The sequence below is a fragment of the Symphodus melops genome (assembly GCF_947650265.1).
Source record: "Symphodus melops genome assembly, chromosome: 19".
Lineage (NCBI taxonomy): Eukaryota > Metazoa > Chordata > Actinopteri > Labriformes > Labridae > Symphodus > Symphodus melops.
This window is the reverse complement of record NC_136709.1, coordinates 8,791,802-8,812,342: the sequence shown is the minus strand read 5'-3', so window position 1 is coordinate 8,812,342 and position 20,541 is coordinate 8,791,802. Positions and strand designations below refer to the sequence as shown.

Sequence of the window (20,541 nt, the reverse complement as noted above, 5' to 3'; positions counted from 1 at the left end):
TTATCAAACAACTTTGCTCTTAGCCAAGTATCACCAGGTTTTTAGAAGCTCTATTTATATTCAACATAGTGTACAGGTTGTACATGACATGGTGGCCAAGAGCTTGTCTTGACTGTTCAATTAATGAGAAGTTTTGTTTAGTTAGGTTTTCATAGTTGTGATATTTAGTTTAAGTATCATGAGTGATGGTGTCAAAGTGGAGGCAGAGTAGAGCCATGCATTGTTGTCCGGCTAGGAGAACTGAAAGTGGAAATGTGTGAGACTTAAATGATCCTAATCATAGATTTGTTTTTTTCAATTGAGAATTAAATTAAATTAATGGTTGAGGTCCACATGCTCAACCATCGGAACATTCAACAACACCACATATCTTGGTTAATTTGATCACATCTGTGTATAAAGTGGAAGAAAAGCTTTCTCTAAGTCTTTCTTCATGTTACTGTGCCCCACTTCTGTCAGATATTATGTAGAATTTATTATGTATTCGCTTGAAGAAATACCTTCTTTTTTTTCTTCCAAATGCCAAGATATTGAATTCTGTGATTTGTATGACAGCTAATCAGGGACTTATGGAAAGTCTGGCCGAGGGACCAAGCCTCAGATAAGACACTTGCGTCCAGCACTGCTTTACCTGTCAATAGTGAATAAAGGCTTTATGGACCTCAGCTGACAGCTGAACTGACATTTGATAACACTTTTACCAAGGTGTTATTCACAGATAAAACTTTTATTTATAAAACAATTCCATTAGAAAGGGCCATTCACATTCATTGGTATTTTCTAGCATTAAAGGCATGGTAAGTTGAGCTGAGCAGGAAAACAACGCGGTTGTGATTTGCCTTTTTTGTCGCACCTCAACATGTACTCTATGCTGCGACAAACTGTTGTACAAAAATACCAGCTGAATTTATTGCAAACTTCTTCATTGTGTCTAACCTGTACAGTATCAAGTATTTAGAGCACAATCATGTTCCAAAAAGTAGAAAAATGTTATATTCACCAGACACAGACAAAAGAGGAACACCTGTATTCAAACATGATTGCCGTTTAAATCAGTTATTTTCCAATGCATATACTGGAAATTACAATCTTCAGTAAACCAAAACCACAATCCAGGCAGGCTACGTTTCAGAATGTGGATGACTCATCAAGTTGTGTTTAATTTGATTTAATAAAAAGGACCGCATCTTCAGCCAACGGCTCAAGCCTGCACCAAAAAGTTTTTTTCTAAGATAACCATAATCAAAACTATTAATAAATAAAACAGCATTAATTACATTAAAACCTGTACAAATACAAAATATTTCAAATATATAGGCAAACAGTGTACTTTAGTGCACAAAATACAGCATAAAGGCTTCTTTGCATCCCGCCGGTTTCTTTAGGCTCATGTCCTCTCTCATCACAAATCTGAGCTGACCCTGGTAACGCTTTGGCTCAGTGCTGTCAGTCTGTGACAGCCGATTCTCAGTGCAGCCTTCCTTTACTTCACTGGAAACAAAACATGCTGTTTGTATAAAGCAGTGACCTAATGTGTTTGGTTCTGTTAAAACCACATACAAATGAAGACTTTACCAAGACTGAGCTCACAGTGCCGCTCCATGCGTGAGCCTGTTGCACGCTGACTGTGATGCAGCAGCATGTGTGACGTTACCAGATACAAATCCTAAAAACATATTTCTGTACTGAATTTGGTGGCACTGTAACCTTCCTCCTCTTTAGGGACTGACATGACCGAGGACATTTCGCCCATTTCTTCAAGGAAAAGGTCAAAAATGTAATAAAAAACTGCCAATCAAGACGCGCTGCAGGGTGAACTGGGGTGCAATACGTCACTCAGAGGGTTCGTCGACAGGAGCCCAGAGAGCTGAAGAGACTGTGGTAACGCATCAGTGCTTGGCAGATTCATGCAGTCATTATCACTGGGACAGAAGAAGTCACCTCACTTTTCCTTTCTGTATGTCAGCCAATAGGCTTCCATTAAAACTGATCATTTAGACCCATCTTTTAGCGGGCCATGCGGCTAATGGACAGCTCCCCATCATCCCCTTTAATCAGCCACAGAGTTTTCCTGTCTTAAGAAGTAGTCAGCATATCTAACATTAACGTCCGTTTACTTGTTACTGTGGTAGAGTATGATTGTGCTCTGTTCTATGAAGAGGTGGTATTTCCAGATTCAGTGGCACAGCTCTCATCTTGGTCATAGAAGCAGTCTTCATTCACGACAGACGTCAGACTCTGGACGCTGAACTCTCTCTCGAGCAACGTGTTGAGGTCCACTGCTCCTGAAGGCAGCGCTGCGTCCGTTTGGCTGTCCAGTGATCTGCTGTGCGTCTTCATGTTTAAAAGCGCCCCCTGACTTCTACCGAAACTGTTGGGTTTCCTCTTAACGGCACTGAAATGTCCCCGCATCAGTTTGTGTTGGGTCTCCGGAGTGTCCCCGACTCTCTCAGGCTCGACGCACGGAGCCGGTGGACATTTTGACACAGCCTCCTCTGACAGTGTCAGTTGGATGAACTGAGCCTCAATGGCGCTAGTAGGGGAGACGTTGTCTCCGCTGTCCCTCCTTGTTCCCCCCTCGCCAAAGCCATCGTCGTCCTCATCGCTGAGGATATCAGACTCTTTCACGGCAGAGGCGGAGCGGGGTCGCGAGTTCGATCCAGGCGCCTGAGACACGCTCTGCTGGACTGAGACGGTACTGAATTCAGAGGAGGCGCATGGCAGAAGAGGCCCAGACAGACTGTGAGTTCCACTGCTCAGGCTCCCCTCGTCTGAGTCTGGCCCCGTCTTGAGATTCCCAGCCTGCGTGGAGAGATCTCCAAGTGGCTGCTTGCACAACCAGGAAGCCCTGGAGGAACCTGCCAACAAATGCAAGGATGGGGAGTCAGACATGCAATTCTTATCTGAACACAACACTTTGCACCACAAGGCCCTTTAGCATGTTATGACCTAAAAAGAGAGCTGTAATCATATTCCATCTCATGCATACTTAGCGTTTATGCAGTTTATCATGTTTGAAGCCCAAACAAACAAAACCGGAGTGTTTTATAGGAAACTTTTCCAGTTTTCAGTGCTTGGTAGTTCATGGGAAGTGTCAACCATGGTCTAATGTCTAATGCATCGGGGGGTTTTTTTAAATTAGAATGAATGTTCACCGAGTCTGGCAGAGGAGGGCAGGGTGCTGCGCAGGGGGGCCAGGCGCTCCTTGCAGCCCCTCTCCAGCGTGCCCTCACTCCTCATGTTTCTCCTCACGTTCTCTCTGAGGATGGAGCGGATCACCTTGATGATGTTGACCTTGCTCTCTGGCACACTGAGGAGGAGACACAGAAGAGGTACCATAGTAACATGAGCACAGGGTATGATGAACTTGATTTCAATGGCTAAATATAGAATATGGGGGGGAGAGTTCCATTATGTCCCTGGTGAAAAGGGTAATTCAATTCATTAGAACTGATCCCAATTTCATGCTGTTATGAGAGACTAATTTGGTTACAGGCTTCAGTCTCACCAGTATTCCCTGGTAGACATTTAATCCACATGAATGCTAAAACTATGAAAACATATATAGAATACATGGGAAGCTGATAACTATTTACGTGTGTCTTCAGGGGGACCGTGGTTAAAAAAGTAAGATAATAATAATTTACTTTGTGCAAAGTGGACAAACTAAGAAGTTCGATATTCAGGGAGTGACAAGATGACAGAGGTCTGATTGGATATGCCACCACAACCATCTACCTATTTCCTGAGCAAAACCCAAGGACCTGAAACTGGGGTTATTTCATCACATTGATACTCCCCATGACATCGCAGTTGTTAAAAACACGAGTTCAGATGTTCTTTGAAGAGATTTCGGAAGATGTTTTTCTTTTAAATCTTAATGCTCGGCTAAACAAACAGCCTCAGTGCAGCAGCCATATTTATAACAGACAAACAGCTTGAATGTTTTTAAACTAAAGCATTGTTATTTATTAAGTATCAATACTTGAACATCAATCACATTTCTGGTTTTGAATATGACCAACCATATAAGCCTTAGCTGTGTGCTCAATAAGCCCAGCTCAGTAGTTATTAACCTTGGAGCATGCTTCGATGTTAAAAACGTCTCCCTCAGACTGCTCTGCATGTCCAGTGCTAAAGTTATACACACCTAAAAAATAATTGTATTTATTAGACGCATAAAAACAATGAAACATTTGGAAAGGGTTTCACCCTTCCTATTTACACCTGAGGGTCAGAAAAGAGAGTGTGTAATGAGCATGAACGTTACGCCATTGCTCACTGAACCATAATGAAAAAAAGTATGGCACATTTTAATGACGTTGTCTTCCTCTGAAAATATATTAAATGTGTTCGTGCTACATCTTTTCTCAGTTTTGTTAATAATTTAGTCGCAGCTCTACCCGCTGGAGGATTGCGCTCAGTTGCAGGAGGTTCAACCTCTTACTTGTTTCAGTATTATTTTTCTGTTTTTATCTTGTATAAAATCTGAGTTATCACAAAGCTGCATGTCAATCTGACTGCTACTGTTCTGTGAATTTTCATATATACAGTACTGACTGTGATATTCGCATAAATAAATATAAAGTTAAAAACAATATGGCTTAAACTTCAAAGGAAGATTTAGTGTTTTAAAAAAACAACAAATTCTTTAGAAATGCCTTCTGTGTGTTTTCGCGCGTGTCTCTGTTTATTTCCTCAATGACTATAAATTGCATACCAGCACACTAATTCCACTCCACAGAGATGACACTACAGTTTAATCTCTGACCTGCTGCACAGCTGGAAGACGGTCTCAGGTCTGCCTTCCACTTCAGACCGAGAATGAATCAGCTCCCAGATGCAGCTGCTTTCTGTGCCTGTTCCTGTGTGAGCCAGGAAATAAAGGAGAGGCTTTTAATCACACACACCAAATATGGTTTATGGTTTCACAAAGCAATAAGGAAGGAGGGAGCTGAACAAAAATGCCAGAAGAGGTGTGTGTGTGGGCGAGGAGAATGAGCTTAGGGGTGTGTGTGGGGACATTTGAAGAAGGATAAAGAACAAAAAGATTTAGTGGATGTACTTTGTGAGTGATTTAGGGGGGGATAATGTGGCAGTATGCCGGCCTTTTACCTGCAGTATTTCCAAGTCTAACCTGCAGCGCCGAGAGCGGGATGAGCCAACGGAACTTGAAGGGGTCTGAATCTCCATGTGCTGATCGAGGGTTGGTCTGCTCATCACAAAGAGAATGTCACGATGACGAAAAGGGAAAAAAAAGAAAAAAGAAACTTTGTTCCCCAAAGACACAGTTTGTTGTGTGTTGGAGTAAATGAGTGCAGCAGACAGGATGCTTACCATTTTCTTCTTGAGCTTGTTGTTTTCCCTGTAGACCAGTATCACTGCTTTCTTGAACACTAGTGAGAGAGAGAGCACATCAGCGTCTTAGTTTTGACTGCAAATGCCTCTTGGGGAAAGCTGACTGAAGGAGCTCAACCCACAGAAGCATTTTAGTTTCCAGCTTGAAGCCTGAAAGCTCATATCAGCGCTACAGAGACGGATACTGAAATGCACTGAGCTCTGTTTGAGTTCTGCAGACACAGTTACGTGCAGCTGTACAGTAAACCCAAATACACTATGTTACCATTTTCTTTCCCCCCTTTGGACATCAAATAAAAGGTCAACATTTTCAAAATGTTCTTGTATTAGGTCGTCTGTGCCTACAGAAGGCCAACAACATCTGGAGATTAATAAGCAAACGAGCCAGCATGATAATGAGCAGTATACTTTGGAGTCTGGCAGTTTAGGGGGGTGTTAGTTGGGAAATGTCAGCGGCTCTTCTCCACGTAAAAGTCTGTGTGGGCGACTTACCAAACACAGTCATTTCAGGGTCTTTTCTCATGCGACCCAGTGATGGATGTGGGTTGAGCCAAATGGTTGAAGAATGCATGAGAAACTCTCCCATAGAGATCTCTGTGACCTGGAAGACCAACACAGGGTCGGATTTATGAGACAGCAGGACCGCGAGGAGAACAAACAAAACAAGACTTTGGCCATTTCAGCGCCGCATGAGACACTTCGACGCGTCGTCTATGAAAGGAGTTCCACTGACACTACAAAACTAGTGTTTGTGTAAAGATTGAAGAAGATTTGAAAGGCAGCGTTTAACTGCGTTTTCACCATTTGAGGACTTCATGAATATGTGAAAACGTACAGTAAACTAGACAACATTATTTAGCATTCACTTTGAATATTTCTACTGCAGTGGCTACAAACTAAATATTCCATCAATCAATCCCTGGAGGCGGTGCACAGGAGGCAGAGTAAACAACATGTACAGATCCCCTCTAATGTACTCATGGTTAACCAGACTGTGTCACGCGTTTAGCATTTGTATGTTTTGGCAGGTGTTGTGCTATACTCAATGTACAACCGTCGCCTCGCCAACCCTGAATATACGGCCTTCCCTTGATGAGGGGGAATCTGATTCTGAAATAAGAATCTACCTCTTTATCGTGTCCACTCTGCTCAGCGACTAGCTGATCAAACACGGAGCCGTAATCCTCGTAAATCTTCTGCATCTCATTTATGTGGCTGGCTACCTTCTCCATAGCTTTGAGAGCCTCTGCAGGGACAAGAACAGAGTGAAGCGTCAACAGAGATCAATTCTTGACTGTATATGAGAGTGCTTTGCATGACAGTAGCAGATTCTATTTGCTTAGGGTGTGTGTTGATTATAAATGAGAAAAAAACCCCATCAGCACTCGTGCCAAGATGAGATCTGCCACGCTGTCACTCACGATAGCATGACAACATGACAGAAATGACAAGTGTGAACATATAGTTCTTATTTAGAACAACCCCTCCCTTGTGTGTTGGTGTGGTCTGTAGATGCACTTCTCCTCCCACCTGTGAGGTGATAGTGCTCTTCGCTGTCGGCGTCTGTGAGGGACACCAGCTCCCTGAGCAGCAGGGGGTACTTGAGCACCCTCTGCACCGGTTTTATTAGGTAGGACTCCAGGGTGGACGAGTGCTGCTTGGTGGGGTTCCTCGCATCCAGGAATTCTTTAAAGGCTTGATCCGTCTTAACTGACAAAACACACGTTGAACAATATGAATCTTTCAGCAGTTTACTGTCCTTGGTATGTGTGTTTGTGCACACTGCTTTTCTCTTGTGATTGAACGCATAAATACAAGAACAATATATATACAGCTATTCTGTATGCTGAACTCTGGTTAGACGTATCCCTATGCCGGTGGGTGCAGAATCCAGGTGCAATAAGCTCTCTCCAGCAGGGGGTAGTGTAGAGTAGACTTCTCCTCCACCTACCATGAGCAGTGCCGAATTAAAGAGTACTCACACGTCCATTGTAAAGAGCAAAACTCTTCAGAGTATTATAAGGTGTTTTCTTACAGCAAAGGTGCAATAAAATCTAGCTGTACTGTGACAGGTTGCTATAAAAATAATACCGTCTTTACTACAAGGGGGGGAAATGGTCACGTTGGGACTCCTTATGCTGAAGCCAAAAAGCGGAGAAATCTGAACACTCCTTCTGTAAAGGTGATGACATTTTCTCTCAGCAGCATACTTCCGTGGCGCTTACCAAGGGGGGCCATTAGAGTATTAATTATAGCACTCCCATCCTCAGACAGGCAGCAGCATCGACACCTCCCAGAGTAATTGGAAGGCAATTAACCAGTCGACAAATAAACAGAGAAACTAAGGCAACCCAGAGCACTTGGCATGATGGGAAAGGCTGGGGGTGATATAGATGGTAAAGATGAATTACTAAAACGGGTTCACAGATATATATGTATAATTTTTTTTTTTTTTTTTTTACTGCGTCCTTGGATGAGCTGCGTGTGACCAGGCTGCACTGGATGTTCTGTATCATGCTGAGCCAAGTATACACTCAGTGTGTGCACTGTGCAACTGTCAGCTTGTTATTACTGCTAGCATCCTTATCTGCACTATGCAATTATTCTTCAATTATTACTTTGCGTGCATCCACGTTAATATTGTACACCCCATCATTTAAAGTTTGACTTTAAGAGCAGTGTGTGTGTGTGTGTGTGTGTGTGTGTGTGTGTGTGTGTGTGTGTGTGTGTGTGTGTACTTCAAATCTTGCACCCTTTCCTTTCATCCGTGTATTTTGAGCCATTTAGCAGAGTGCTGGCCCCGCCCTCAGACTAAAGGACCTAAGACAACTAACTGTGCCAAGATCTGTCTGAGAGGACTGTTACGGAGAGAAAAAAAAAGTATTCATTTGTATTGTACACTATCATGATGAAAACGAGATGATTTAATAGGTGTTTAGAGGGAATCTTTGAGTTACCGTAGTGTTTATATGTTGGATTACAGGTTTAGAAAGGAGCAGCCACATAAGGCTGGGAAGGTTGTTTTCAAAGGCGTGTTTTTTCAGAAGTGTTTTTATAAGTTGGTTGTTAAAATAATATATCATTAAATATGATTTTCTTAAGTCTTTCAAAATATCCGATGATGCATTGTGCTTTCATAATCGAGTTTCATTTTCCTTTTGGTAGTTCTGACACGTCACAGACTTTTCAGAGTTTTTCTCTCTCTAATCCTATTGAAAAATAAAGCATCTCACCGCTTACTTCGAGGGATATCCCACACAGATTTAGTAATGGGGCAGATTTAAGTGGCACAAAGGTGCACATTTACCCACCCTAATCCCCCATATGTCAACAAAGACGGCAATCTGGGCAGTGTTCCCAAATAGTGGCGGAAAGGCCGACGTCCTAGCAGGTATAAATCACCTTTTAAAATGTTTACTCTGTCACATGCTGAGGGAGACACAAGGAATTATTAGGGCTCTCAGGTTTTCATGGTCACATATCTGCTGCTGGTGGACAAGGTTACCCAGAGCCTGAGTATTAATGAATGCATGTGTTTGTTTTAACTTGATGTATTTGTATTCTAGCTAACAGATTAGGATGTGTAGACACCATGAATCAAAACAGGGAAATGTTTGGGATAGTGCTTCGAACCAACTCTCATGTTTGTTAAACATGCTGGAGCCTGATATATTCGAGATGAAACTGGATTTTTAGAAATCACGAAATGCATCACCCATTGCAGTTTTAGACACTGACTCACTCTAGGACATCTACTTCTGCACTAAATTGATTTGATTCTCAAGAAAAAAAGGTTGAAAATTCAGTAGCTGTGAGGTATCTCTGATGCAACACAGGTGCAAGAATGCTTGAGTCACTCTGTATTGGTATGGGTTTGCAGATGAATGTATTACATGGCTATTCTCGATCACATTTTCTTGCACTGCTTCTGTTTTTGTTATGCCTCACGTGCGCTCTTTATTTGATCAGGCGTGTGACGAACCTCTCTCCAGGACCTTCTGGACCTTGATGTGGTTGGCGCAGAAGCCGCTATAGAGCTTGAAGTGGTCAGCGTAGTAGAGGAAGGACCCCCCGAGAGAAAACAGCAGCTTCTGTAAACGGAGAGGAGGTGAGAGGGAAAAAGAAACAAAGACAGGGAGTGAGTGTCACACACAGATGGAGGGAAAGTGATGTTACACAAAGCCCAGTGAGTACAGAGAGAGCGAGGATGAAAGAGTGCGAACACGGGAAGTCGTGACCAGACCACTTTCACCCCCCCACCCCACCCCACCACCACCACACACACACACACACACACACACACACCTCTTGGGAGACTATTCATACACCCCTGTCCTCTGCTTTTTGCCTAACCTCTTGAGTGCACTAGCTTTCAGCAGCTCGCAATCCAAGCAGTGAAGCGCCGCCTCGATCAATAGACCCCACACCTTGTCATGTCACGCCTACAAAAGTCGCGCTCCTGTTTCACTACCTGAAATATTTATAAACCTCATGAAAGATCTTTGGCATAGCTGCTAACATCGCTTGGTTTGAACAGAAAGATGTCCCGTAAAACTCTCGTGGAATCTACACCAGATCTTTGGACAGTTAATCAATGGTGTGATATGTTGCTGTGTTATGTGTCTGACCTTGAACTGTGACGGGGTCTCCAGGGTGCTGAAATTGGGTGAGGAGGCGATCCTCTCCTCCAGGGTCTGTAGGAAGACCCTCTGGAAGTCCAACATCTCGGGCAGGCTGCCAAATAGACTCTCCATCTGAGGAGGAGGAGGAGAAGAAGAGGTCAATGCATCAAAGGGGAGCAGAAAGAGAAGGTGGTATGGAATTATGGGAGGGATGTTTGAGTGTGATATTGGGGTGATTGGTCTAAAAGGAGGAAAGGGAAGAGTGAAATAACATGAGGCAACAATAAAAGAAAAACACAAGGTAGCTTGTGATTCACAACAGTCAGTCAGTCGGGAGCTCTAAAGTGTGTACACTCTGATGGCTCCATCTCCAACAAAGGCACCTGGAGACAAGCGACAAATCCAGCACCCACCAAAACAAACAGGTAGTGCCTGGTGTGCTCTCCAACACATAAACCCAGAGTAATGCTCCCCTTCATTAAAAGTAATTGCAGGACTTACATGCCCTTGTCCATTTTGTATCTGAACACGTCCCCGCCGTCCCTTAATAGCCTTTTAATTTGCCCCAGTGCTCAGTGGCCTATCGACGAGTGCATCTCGGGAGAGACGTTCTGCGTCTGAGGTCATGCCTGGTTCACAGCTGCGAACTGCAAAGCAGGTGATCAGCATGCCACTGCTACCACTATATGTTGTGACAGCGACGCCTGATCACAGCTAATTGAAGTGCTTTCCAAACAAAGAAAAACTCTGCTGCCTCGGCAAAAGAGGTGCGAAGAAGTCATTGAACAACTACTCTGTCGTGTGTGAATCTGAAGTGAATGCTAACAGGGTGCCTTTACTCTTAAGCCAGCCACTATCGGTATGTCCCAGTGGGATTCTAGAAGGTCAGTGTAGGGGAATACTAATTTGTCCTTTAGCTAGTCACTGTGGTAATGAGGGAGATATGGCCGAGCAGAGTTCATCGACGTCGCCTCTGGGTAATAAACACTCAATGAATTTCACGTTTCAAACTGCCTCCACACCTCCAAGGACACGCCTCTGGATACTACGCCTCCCATTCGGCTTAGCATGCATTTACACAGTATGTTCATTCACATCGTGCTTACCTCGTCCAGTGTGAGGAAGGTTTCATTCTGCAGGGGTTTCAGGTAGATCTCGAACAAACAGGCCAAGTCCTGCAAACATAGAGTCCAGAATAAGGTGAGTGACAAGGAGTCAAAGATCAGAAATAAACATTTTGTATTAACCCGTCTGTTTTTTAAAGTGCATTTATCAGCAGATCACTGCTTATTCCTCTATTTGTAATCTCCTCCCTTAGTCCCTCCCCTCATTCCTCCATCTTCCCTCCCTACTCCCCCCCCCTTACTACTTTAATGTGGCTGTAGCTTGTCTTGGTATCAGTGGGGATATTCTCATTAGGTTGATTTATGAGCTTCCTCCTCCTCCCCATCCCCTCCCCAAGCTGCCTCCGTCGCTAGTGGTGCATGGATACGGTAGAGCAGGTCTGCATCAAGGCATTGTGGGAAGACAATCTCCTTCCTCAATTACAAATTTACGACAGTATGAAGCAGAGGGGTGCACGGGTGAGGGGACTTAATGAAAAATGAGGAGATGAAGGGATGGGAAAAATGCCAGCAAAGACGAGAGCATAAGAGTAAAGACGATCATGGATGCGTCCCACTAATCAGCGTCAGGGAGGAAAAGGTCGTATTGGAAAACACGAGGAAGTCAAAATGATTGGGCGGGAGGAAGATAAATAAGGCTAGACAGCGAGAGGAGGGAAGGAGGAGTTCTGACTGTGTCACCGGAAACCGTTTCTCATCAATTTCTTCTCTTACATTCCATATTTCCCCTGGGTTCAATGTGCTACGTTGAAAAGGAAAGTTCCACTTTTTTGCTTAGTGTCAGACAAAAAAAACACAACTCTTACATCTGCATGTTAAGCTGGAACTAGCAGCCTGATGACTTCTCATAAATAACAGCAACAAGGCAAAACAGATCATTTGTCATATAGACAAAAACCGAAGTGTAGAAACCACGATAAGCCATTTTTACAGGGAGTTATGTGCAAGATGGGTTCACTGGAAACAGTAACTTCCTCTTTCCTGTTAAACACTGTCATGAAGAAAAACAAGCACTCTTGATTATTTTAATATTTCACTTTTTTTTAACAGATAAAGCCCATTAGATCTCTCAAACACAGCAGACAGGCTAATCTATCATGCTGAGCCTCCCACTAATTATTTACCATACAGACTCTAACAAGTCACACAACAGATACATTCCTACATATATCTAAACATTATAAAATGGTAGTTGATCTAGGCCACTGTCAGTAATAGTGCCCATTACTGTAGATGATAATGTGGAGTAGTCAGCCAGAGTTAGTTTCAAAAGAGCTTAAGTGTTTCTTGTCTTGTTAAATTGGAAAAAAAAAAGAAGAAGAGAAAAGAAATTAATTTATAACCATGAGTTAAAAAAAAGGGATATTGAATCTTGGGGAAGAATGAGGACAATTTTAATCAAATATTCATGGAAGCATTTTAAGGAACTCTCCTACGATAGAAGCTTCGTAGTCTCACCTTCACGTATGACTTCTCGGTGTCCACCAGCTCCTGGATGACCTTGCGTAACCTCTCAGTGGCACTCAGATGCTTTGGGCAAGGTTTAAGCAGGGTGGCCTCTCCTGTTGCGCCACTTCCGTGTCTCCCCGGAGGATCCTTCGAGTCATCCATCAAACCTGCGGGTCCTTCCTGGAACGACTGGTAGAGTGTGCACACCGTATCCACGCTCTGTAGGGGGCAACAGAGAGACACAAGGATTATTAGCAAGCTTATTACATGACGCTATCTTCCCACATACATATTCTCAAATCAAAATTCTCTTTGACCTGCTTTATTTAACATCCACCACTAATGATTCCAACTCCATTGCTGGGAAATAATGATGTATATAATTCTACACTGTACATGGACACTAATTCCTCTGGGTATTAGGAATAGTGTGATGGAGCTTTAGTTATGCACTCGATGCTAATTGGCTTTGCATCAAAGACTTTACGCTGCATCTGAAAGACTAACTGGATATCCCAGCAGATAACATTAGAGCACATTGCATTCTTCTTCTTAATCCATTATGGACTGTTATGCAGCTTTGTGTCAAATCAATTGTAGAATATTTGGTATGTCAGAAGATCCCAAGTGCTCCTGTATTACCTTGTATTAGTAGCTTTGGGAGACGGGTAAGAAGCCTCTCATTAACAATGTACGCTCCCTGTTGTTTGCTCAGAGACATTCAGAGAAGTGGACCTTTCTCCCCCCCCTCTTAGTGTCACAACGTTTACAGATGTTCAATGGAAACACATCAGCCGCTTAACTTTCCATAAGACTGTATAGCCTGAGGTCGGAGGTTTAACATCAGTACTATGCAGCACACTGCAAAGTCTTGCCTGTGGCGGGTAAGATTTTGTAATCTGTGAGCAACTCTGGAAGAAAAATGAACAATTACCAGCGTCAAGTCTTCAGAGGCTGAGAGAGGAAAAACCTCCTCCTTCTCTCTTCATACCAGTGTGGATGCCTAAGTGAAGTATGTGCTTTTCAGGCACTAAAGTTAAATGTATGGACTCTCAATCAAAATCCATCCAAGCTTGTTACAAGACAAGCTATCCAACAAGCACAACCCTTTGTCAACTGCACCAATCTTCACTTCTGCAAAGTGCTCAGGAAATCAATTATGATGGGATGTCAGCCTTCCTTATTCCAAGTAAATGGCATGGTGTAGCATTATAATCTCAGGTCAGGCACTAGAATCAGCTGAGGCTGATAAGCGAGATGTAATAGCAGGTTCCAACCCGCTGCACAGCAACACTGCACAGTGGGAAGGCTACCATGCCTGGCAAAACAGCTGCTCAGCACTCTGCCTTTCTGTGTGTGTGTGTGTGTGTGTGTGTGTGTGTGTGTGTGTGTCGCATGAGCAAGCATTCTAGTGCAGCTCACGACTAAAATCTAAACAGCAACACACATGGATCGATAAACACTACATTCTGACACTGCAGGCATTAATACGCACACGTACACACTTTCCAAGCAGTGTGTGAGAGCTTGTCTGAGTCACCCCCCCCCCCCCCCCCCCCGTCCACATCCAAGGAGGCCGCAGACAATCAAGACTTCCATTAATAAGCCTGCGACTCATCAGCTAGCTCATTATAGCGCGGTCACTCCAGAGACGGCCCTTCAGTGCTACAATATAGACAGTACGAGTATGACAGGCTGGAAGAGGGAGGGAGAGAGAGACAGAAAAGGGAATCTTCCTCTCCGTGTCCTCTCTGTATGTCTGGGCTAAGCTTCTTTCAAGTGATCTACCGCCCACAGCGGCGCTCCACTTTGCAGCTCTTTGAATGTGGGATGATAATTATAAAGGGACTTAATGTCTCCCTCTGCGCTGGTGGAGGGACCAATGTTGGAGAGCGCAAGACACACACACACTGCAAATGGACATACACTACCTGCCCATGACTCTGAACTTTTTGTTCCATTAATCATCAAAACAGGTCGACAGCCAAGCTACACTAGCAGCTATTTTAGGCAAGTCAACATGAATATTACCCTGCACTCCCACACTGCAACAACGCCAACATGCTGCGTTGGTTAAACATTAAGCATGTCATTAAGTTTAGCTTACTGTGTTTGCTAACTATTGTAATACATCTCTAAATGAGTTTTCATTGCCAGATTTCTTTCCCATATCCTTTTCGATGCTCAAAACAGGGTTGAGGGATGTTATACTACAGTCGGGCCCTGATTAGAGAACGTTTAATAGTTGCTTGAAATCAACATCTGGGCAAAAAAAAAAGAAGCAAACATTGATTCTGATGACGATGTCAACGTTCATGTAGCTCACGAACACTTCTTAAGAGTAACTTATTCCCGAGGAGCCCTGGACTATCACCTATGTAACCAGCTCACAAACAATTCCAATAAAAAAAAATCACAAAGCAGCTTCTGACACAGCCAAAAAAAAAACACCGCAGCGCCAGTCAGCCTTCATTCACTGATACACACTGGGAAAACTCCATATTGTGGACAGGCAGGCAGACAGGGGGGAGTCTGCCTAAAGGAAACGTAGAGGTTGAAGGATATCAGAGTGACATATTTATCAAATAGCCCACAGGTAGCTCCAGACAGGAGGAGTATCGATGTGGAGACTCATAACAGTTATAGCTGCCATTTATTTCAGCTAAAGGCATCCAGAGGAAAGGGGAGGCCTGCCAGGGTCGGAAGAAATGTGTGAATGTGTGTGCACACATTGAACCACACCACTGCTCACGCATTAGGATAAGTCTCATCACACCAATGTAGTGGCAGCATATAGATTCATGTTCTAACGCAAAAACAACAAGGACAAGCCAAAGGGTGATGGGGGTAAAGTGAAATGCTTGATTGTACGCAGGGAAACATGCACACATGGAAAGTCACGTTTACCCCTTGGAGAGACTGTAACTGCTGTTAAGTAAGATTTCATCAAGACTAAATGGCAGACACCTGCGTCGGAGCGTGACAAGAGACGCTCACAAGGAGAGAAGAACATGAAGGGGACCCGAACGCCATGATGACTCAGGAATTGAGATTGCCCCACAACAACCCCAGCAAAACAGCCTGACAGCTAGTCCAAATAACCAATTAAGAGCCGAGGATAGGAGCCAGCAGAGGCGGGAAAAAACCCAGAGAGCGCCAGGGGAGCGCCAGGGAACTGAGTGGATTTGACAGTGCTGCTGTGAATTCCTATTCGGTTTCTCGCTGACAGCTGACAGCTCTGGATCATGTTTCTCCTTCTCCTAGCCATGAATGTCTTTTAGTCAATTTAGAAAGAGGTCCTTGTCGACCTAAAGGTTTTAAAAAAAAAAAAGAAGAAGAAATGAAGTGAGAGGCTGTTGAGACGTTTTGTCACCGTCTACTTGGTTCACCACTGACAACGTCCACAGGTATTGCATTTCTTCGTAATTCAACAGCCATTCACATGTGCGAGACGCAGATGGTTTCTGCACAAACCGTGAGAAACCTTTAGACGAGGATGTTAAAAAATATTGCCACATTTGCATTTCAAACCGACAAAAAAAAAAACATGACACCCAGCTTAACCTATGTGAGAACTTAAACCATCTCTCACATCGGCAATACGAATCTAAAGAGACTCTTTATAGCCCCTCAATTTCAGAAGCACTGATACTCAAATTCACAGAAGAGTGCTGATGACTTTCTATCATCTCTCCTGATGAGGCCCATTCAAACGCTGCACTAAATATCACAGCATACACATCTATAAATACCAGCTTGCTCTCCATATCCAGTGCTCACCATGAACAGCAGTCTGTAAAGCAGCCTCCATGCTGCTGTGGCCTGCCGTTGTGTCCTCCGGGCCAGTGAGCACCCTTTCCTACGCAGTCGGCCTCCCCTGGACGTCGGCATGACGGCTTCAGAAATGAAATGATCTTACACTAATTGGTGAAAGCTTGATGGCTGACTTCACCGTCTTGGAGATCTCTTCAGTCTCGTCCCATCCACTTGTAATTTACAGCTGAAGGTTGGTCATCTCCTCGTCCGCTTACTCGCCATCTTCTTTCTATTCGGGCTTTTCTCACTAGTGTCCACCGCTGCTGGTCTCTCTGCAAGGCCTCGAGTCAGGAGTCTCAGTCTTGAGTACACCTATGTCTCTGAGACGGAGTGAACTTTGATTTGGATTGAGTCATTGATCGTGCACCCTGCCATTCTGTGAGAGTAGGCAGAGAAAAAAGTGCTTGCTGCAGGCTTGTTTTGCATATCAATCAGGTGGCCAGTCTGGCCACTGAGTTTGTGCAAACATAGGGGATTCTTCACCCAGTAACTGTGTCCTCTCTCACTGTTTGTCTCTTTCCATTAGCGCTGGTTTTCCGACATCTCTGTTTTACACAATACAATTCCTTTTACTTTCCTCTCCCATTCATGTCTAAATATACCCATTTCTTCCTCCTCTTCCTCGAGTTATTTCCCTCCTTTTATGCTCCATGTGACCGTAGTGTAATTTCCAGAGGGCTGAATGGAGGGGCTGCGGACTGTATCAGTGTCCAGTCTCTCAATAGGCACAATGCAGACTGTTCTGGCTTGTTACCTCCACACACAGAGGAATGGCTGACTCAAAAATGGGAGGCTGTGAATCTGTGGGGATCACCGTGCAGGAATGTTAACTATTGCGTGACATGTGTCGTCCACTGCCGATGGAATTTTCATGCAAAATGAATAAACAGGTCATTGCTCTGCTAATTTCAAATGTCAATTGTTTTCCCAAACTGTCTTTGAAAGGACTTTATTTGGGAGCCCTCTCTTCTTTGGGAAGGCAAAGGAGTAGGGAATTGGCAGGCAAAAGCTCAGCTATTTTCTGGTCAGAATCATACAAGAGGAAAATTAAGTGTCATGGTGTAAGCCAAGGACCCTTTGAATGTTCCTTCATCTCCCCACTTAATTTGAGGGTGATGACGGGGGGCGGGGGGGGCAAGGCTGTTGCAGTTCATGGTCCTTGCCATCATCCCCAAGTCAGGTAGTCAAGTCGTACTCCAAGCCAAGACATTTACGTCTGAACAAAGACAAAAGGCCGTACAAGGTGTTGAGCCAACTTTGTTTATAACAGCTCTTAAGCACTATACCTAGCTAGAGGTGGAGTATTGCAGTGCATGCTACAGCCTTTCTGATGTCAACAGGATCAATCATACCAGTTGACAATGGTGCACATTATGTGTCCAACTGTTTCTAATCAGTGTCCAGTCTCTGGAAAGTTAACGAAAAGTCCAATCAAATGTGTTTTCACATGTCCAAACTGAGGCCTCCATGTGTCTGTCTGCTGTAATCAGCCATAAAGGATTTCACTTTTGGGAAGATATTATTGTCTCACTTGTTTCATTTTGCAGTCATGTTAGTTTCCAAGTGTTGGATGTAAACACTCACACAAACAAACAGCTCAGCTCTGTCCAAGTGGAAGGTTGCAAGATCAACACTCCACGCTGTCTCCGTCTCCCTTACACGCTTGAACGGAGTCATTATGAACAGAGCTCAGTCTGCTCAGCAGATGAAACACTCCTCAAATCAAAGGAGAAACCTTGTGACTTACCAGCTAAGAGCCCCCCATCTTAACTAAATAAACAAACAAATGTGTCGAGGCAGAGGATCAAGAACAGAGGATGAAATACAGGCATGTCCCTGAGGCTGGCTTTAACCATCCCTCACTGGAAACTGCCCTGTCATGGCACGAAAAGAGAGAGAGAGAGAGAGAAAGGCCTAGTGGCTGGTAGGCAGGGCAGTGATTCATTTGCCATGTTAGTGGGCCATAGTGCCATGATGCCATCTTCTTTTAAACGCTCAATAAAAGAAGACTCGTGCTCGTAAATCAAATAAATAGGAGGGGTGGAGAGAGGGAGGGCTGGAACAGTCGCGCTCCACAAGTCCATTTACGCCTTTTATTATTCAGCCTAAACAAATATTATTCCTCCAAGTCTCAGAGGACTTTGGGATAAGAGTGTGTTTTAATAATGAAGCCAGCTTCAGATTTAAGCACCCATTCTACTGAGTCCCCAGGCTATTCAAATCCACTCCACTCCATGACTGCAAGTACAAAGGCAAAGTAATGCAACCACTATATGCTATTCTCACTCTAGCAAGATGCCTTATACTAAGAAGATGCTGAATGGAAGCACTTAAAGCCAACGTTAATCTTACCTTTGTGGCAAACAAGTCTGTTGAATACCTAAAGGCAAACGGTCTGCTGACTCCTTTACCCTCCCTGACCTGAAAATGTTCAATCTCTTTGATTCAGAAGCAAACACAGCACTTTGAACTATCCACATGATACAACTGTCCAACATGACATCAGACTAACAGATAAAAGAGCCATTAGGCACACAAGGTGACCGTTTGAGGGAGAATACATGCCCATAAAGACGCAGACTGCCAACCCGAGCAATACAATTAATTGTAATCGAGCCCTATCAAATAATGCTGAGACAACCTTTTATAGATAGCAATAAAGCCAGAGGAGACAAAAGCACAACCTCTTGACCTTGTCTCCTCTGCCTACAGTGTAAATCTTACAAGTCAACAGTTACATTGAAAGATCATCAGGATGAGGTGAGCATAGAAGACGTTCCAGAAAACACACACAGGTGGAAAACCTGATAAGACGGCTCCAGTCCTATGAAAGAAGCGCTGTCTGAAAGATTTAGTCAGCAAGCGCAACAAAAACAAAAACTGAAATAAGACCTGATCATGGCCATAAATACATACCAGGAGCTCCTCAAAAAGTCTGGTCGTCCTCTGTGAACTATCCCAAATGTTATATCTATTCATCTCATAATGATTGAGCGCTTCAGACGCTCATTTGTCCCCACAGCCATCAGGCTGTACAACAGCAGGAGCTAGTCTGTATTTATATATATTCTCTTTATATATAGTATTCAATATTATTACAATGTTATTATACCTTTATTATATTATATCTATACTATCTATATTATATATTACATTATTACATTATACTCTTATAACTATATATCTATACTCCAGTCAAAACTGCACAATATTCTTCACTATATTTATGATATAAATTCTTCACTGGTCACTTTAACATGCCATTCACTTCACAGTATTATTAATATCTTTTTCATTGTCCTGCTGAGTCCACCACACTATAGTCCTCTGTATATATCCCCCCCCCCTTACTACCTGGATTGTATTTATGTTTGTTATTATTTTATTAGTTTTTTTTTACTTTTTGTTTTGATTCTACACTGCTGCTGCTGTAACGCCCAAATTTCCCCATTGGGGATCAATAAAGTTATATCCTATTGAGATATTTTAGTCTCAAACAATTGGTGAACTACTCTGCTATCCCGAGAGCCATCCTTCAAGCATGAATACAAATGTAGCAAATAATTCCTATATACACTCCACATGACATTGTAAATAAATGTTAGCTAATTAGCTCTTTAAAATTAAGACTTGAAATGCAAATATAATGCAAATGAGATAAATCTGAATTCTCTTACTGAAAAAGTCCAGACTCTCATTTGTGAAGATATTTTTAATCAAACACACAGAAGGTTGTGGGAGTTGTGTGAAAGTTTGCAGCTCCGAGTGTGAACACTGATAGTATCAGCTACTACCGTTATAACTCTTCACAAGGAAGGAGCATTATAGGAACCCATAGTTACCAGCTGTTTGTCTTCTTTAACGTCTCTGTGGCAGGAAAGGCAGGCAGCCATGTCCTGAGCGAAGCAGGAAAACTTGTCTTTAAGTCGCCGTCCCAAACTGACCAGCACGGAGCACAGGAACAGATTCTTGTCCTCGGCCTTACAGCCAGACGGCCAACACCAGCACATGGTCAGGAGGGAGCACAGGACCTGGACAGGTGACTGGTCCCGCATAAACAGCTCTGTTAAGGTGGTGAGGAAGAGGTAAGACCGAGGAGCGTCTTCTTTCACTGTTGGGGCTATAATTGGTATGGTTATAGCCATGGCTACCTCAGGCCCCCCTGCTGTGGT

At 43.5% G+C, this 20,541-nt stretch overlaps 1 protein-coding gene across 4 annotated transcripts in view; it reads right to left on the bottom strand.

Moving 5' to 3' along the window:
• Window positions 1-708: 708 nt before the first annotated feature.
• The window catches only part of tiam2a (TIAM Rac1 associated GEF 2a), a 69,767-nt gene continuing 49,934 nt past the window's right edge, over window positions 709-20,541 (bottom strand). For all 4 annotated transcript variants that reach the window (XM_079369033.1, XM_079369034.1, XM_079369035.1 and 1 more), the window contains 12 exons: window positions 12,563-12,772; window positions 11,087-11,155; window positions 9,987-10,112; window positions 9,341-9,449; window positions 6,889-7,068; window positions 6,486-6,604; window positions 5,851-5,959; window positions 5,338-5,396; window positions 5,116-5,212; window positions 4,772-4,865; window positions 3,156-3,310; window positions 709-2,858 (listed from right to left, as the gene is read on the bottom strand). In XM_079369033.1, the coding sequence (XP_079225159.1) occupies window positions 2,152-2,858; window positions 3,156-3,310; window positions 4,772-4,865; window positions 5,116-5,212; window positions 5,338-5,396; window positions 5,851-5,959; window positions 6,486-6,604; window positions 6,889-7,068; window positions 9,341-9,449; window positions 9,987-10,112; window positions 11,087-11,155; window positions 12,563-12,772 (2,034 nt within the window). In that variant the 3' untranslated portion in view covers window positions 709-2,151. The remainder of the gene's footprint in view (window positions 2,859-3,155; window positions 3,311-4,771; window positions 4,866-5,115; window positions 5,213-5,337; window positions 5,397-5,850; window positions 5,960-6,485; window positions 6,605-6,888; window positions 7,069-9,340; window positions 9,450-9,986; window positions 10,113-11,086; window positions 11,156-12,562; window positions 12,773-20,541) is intronic.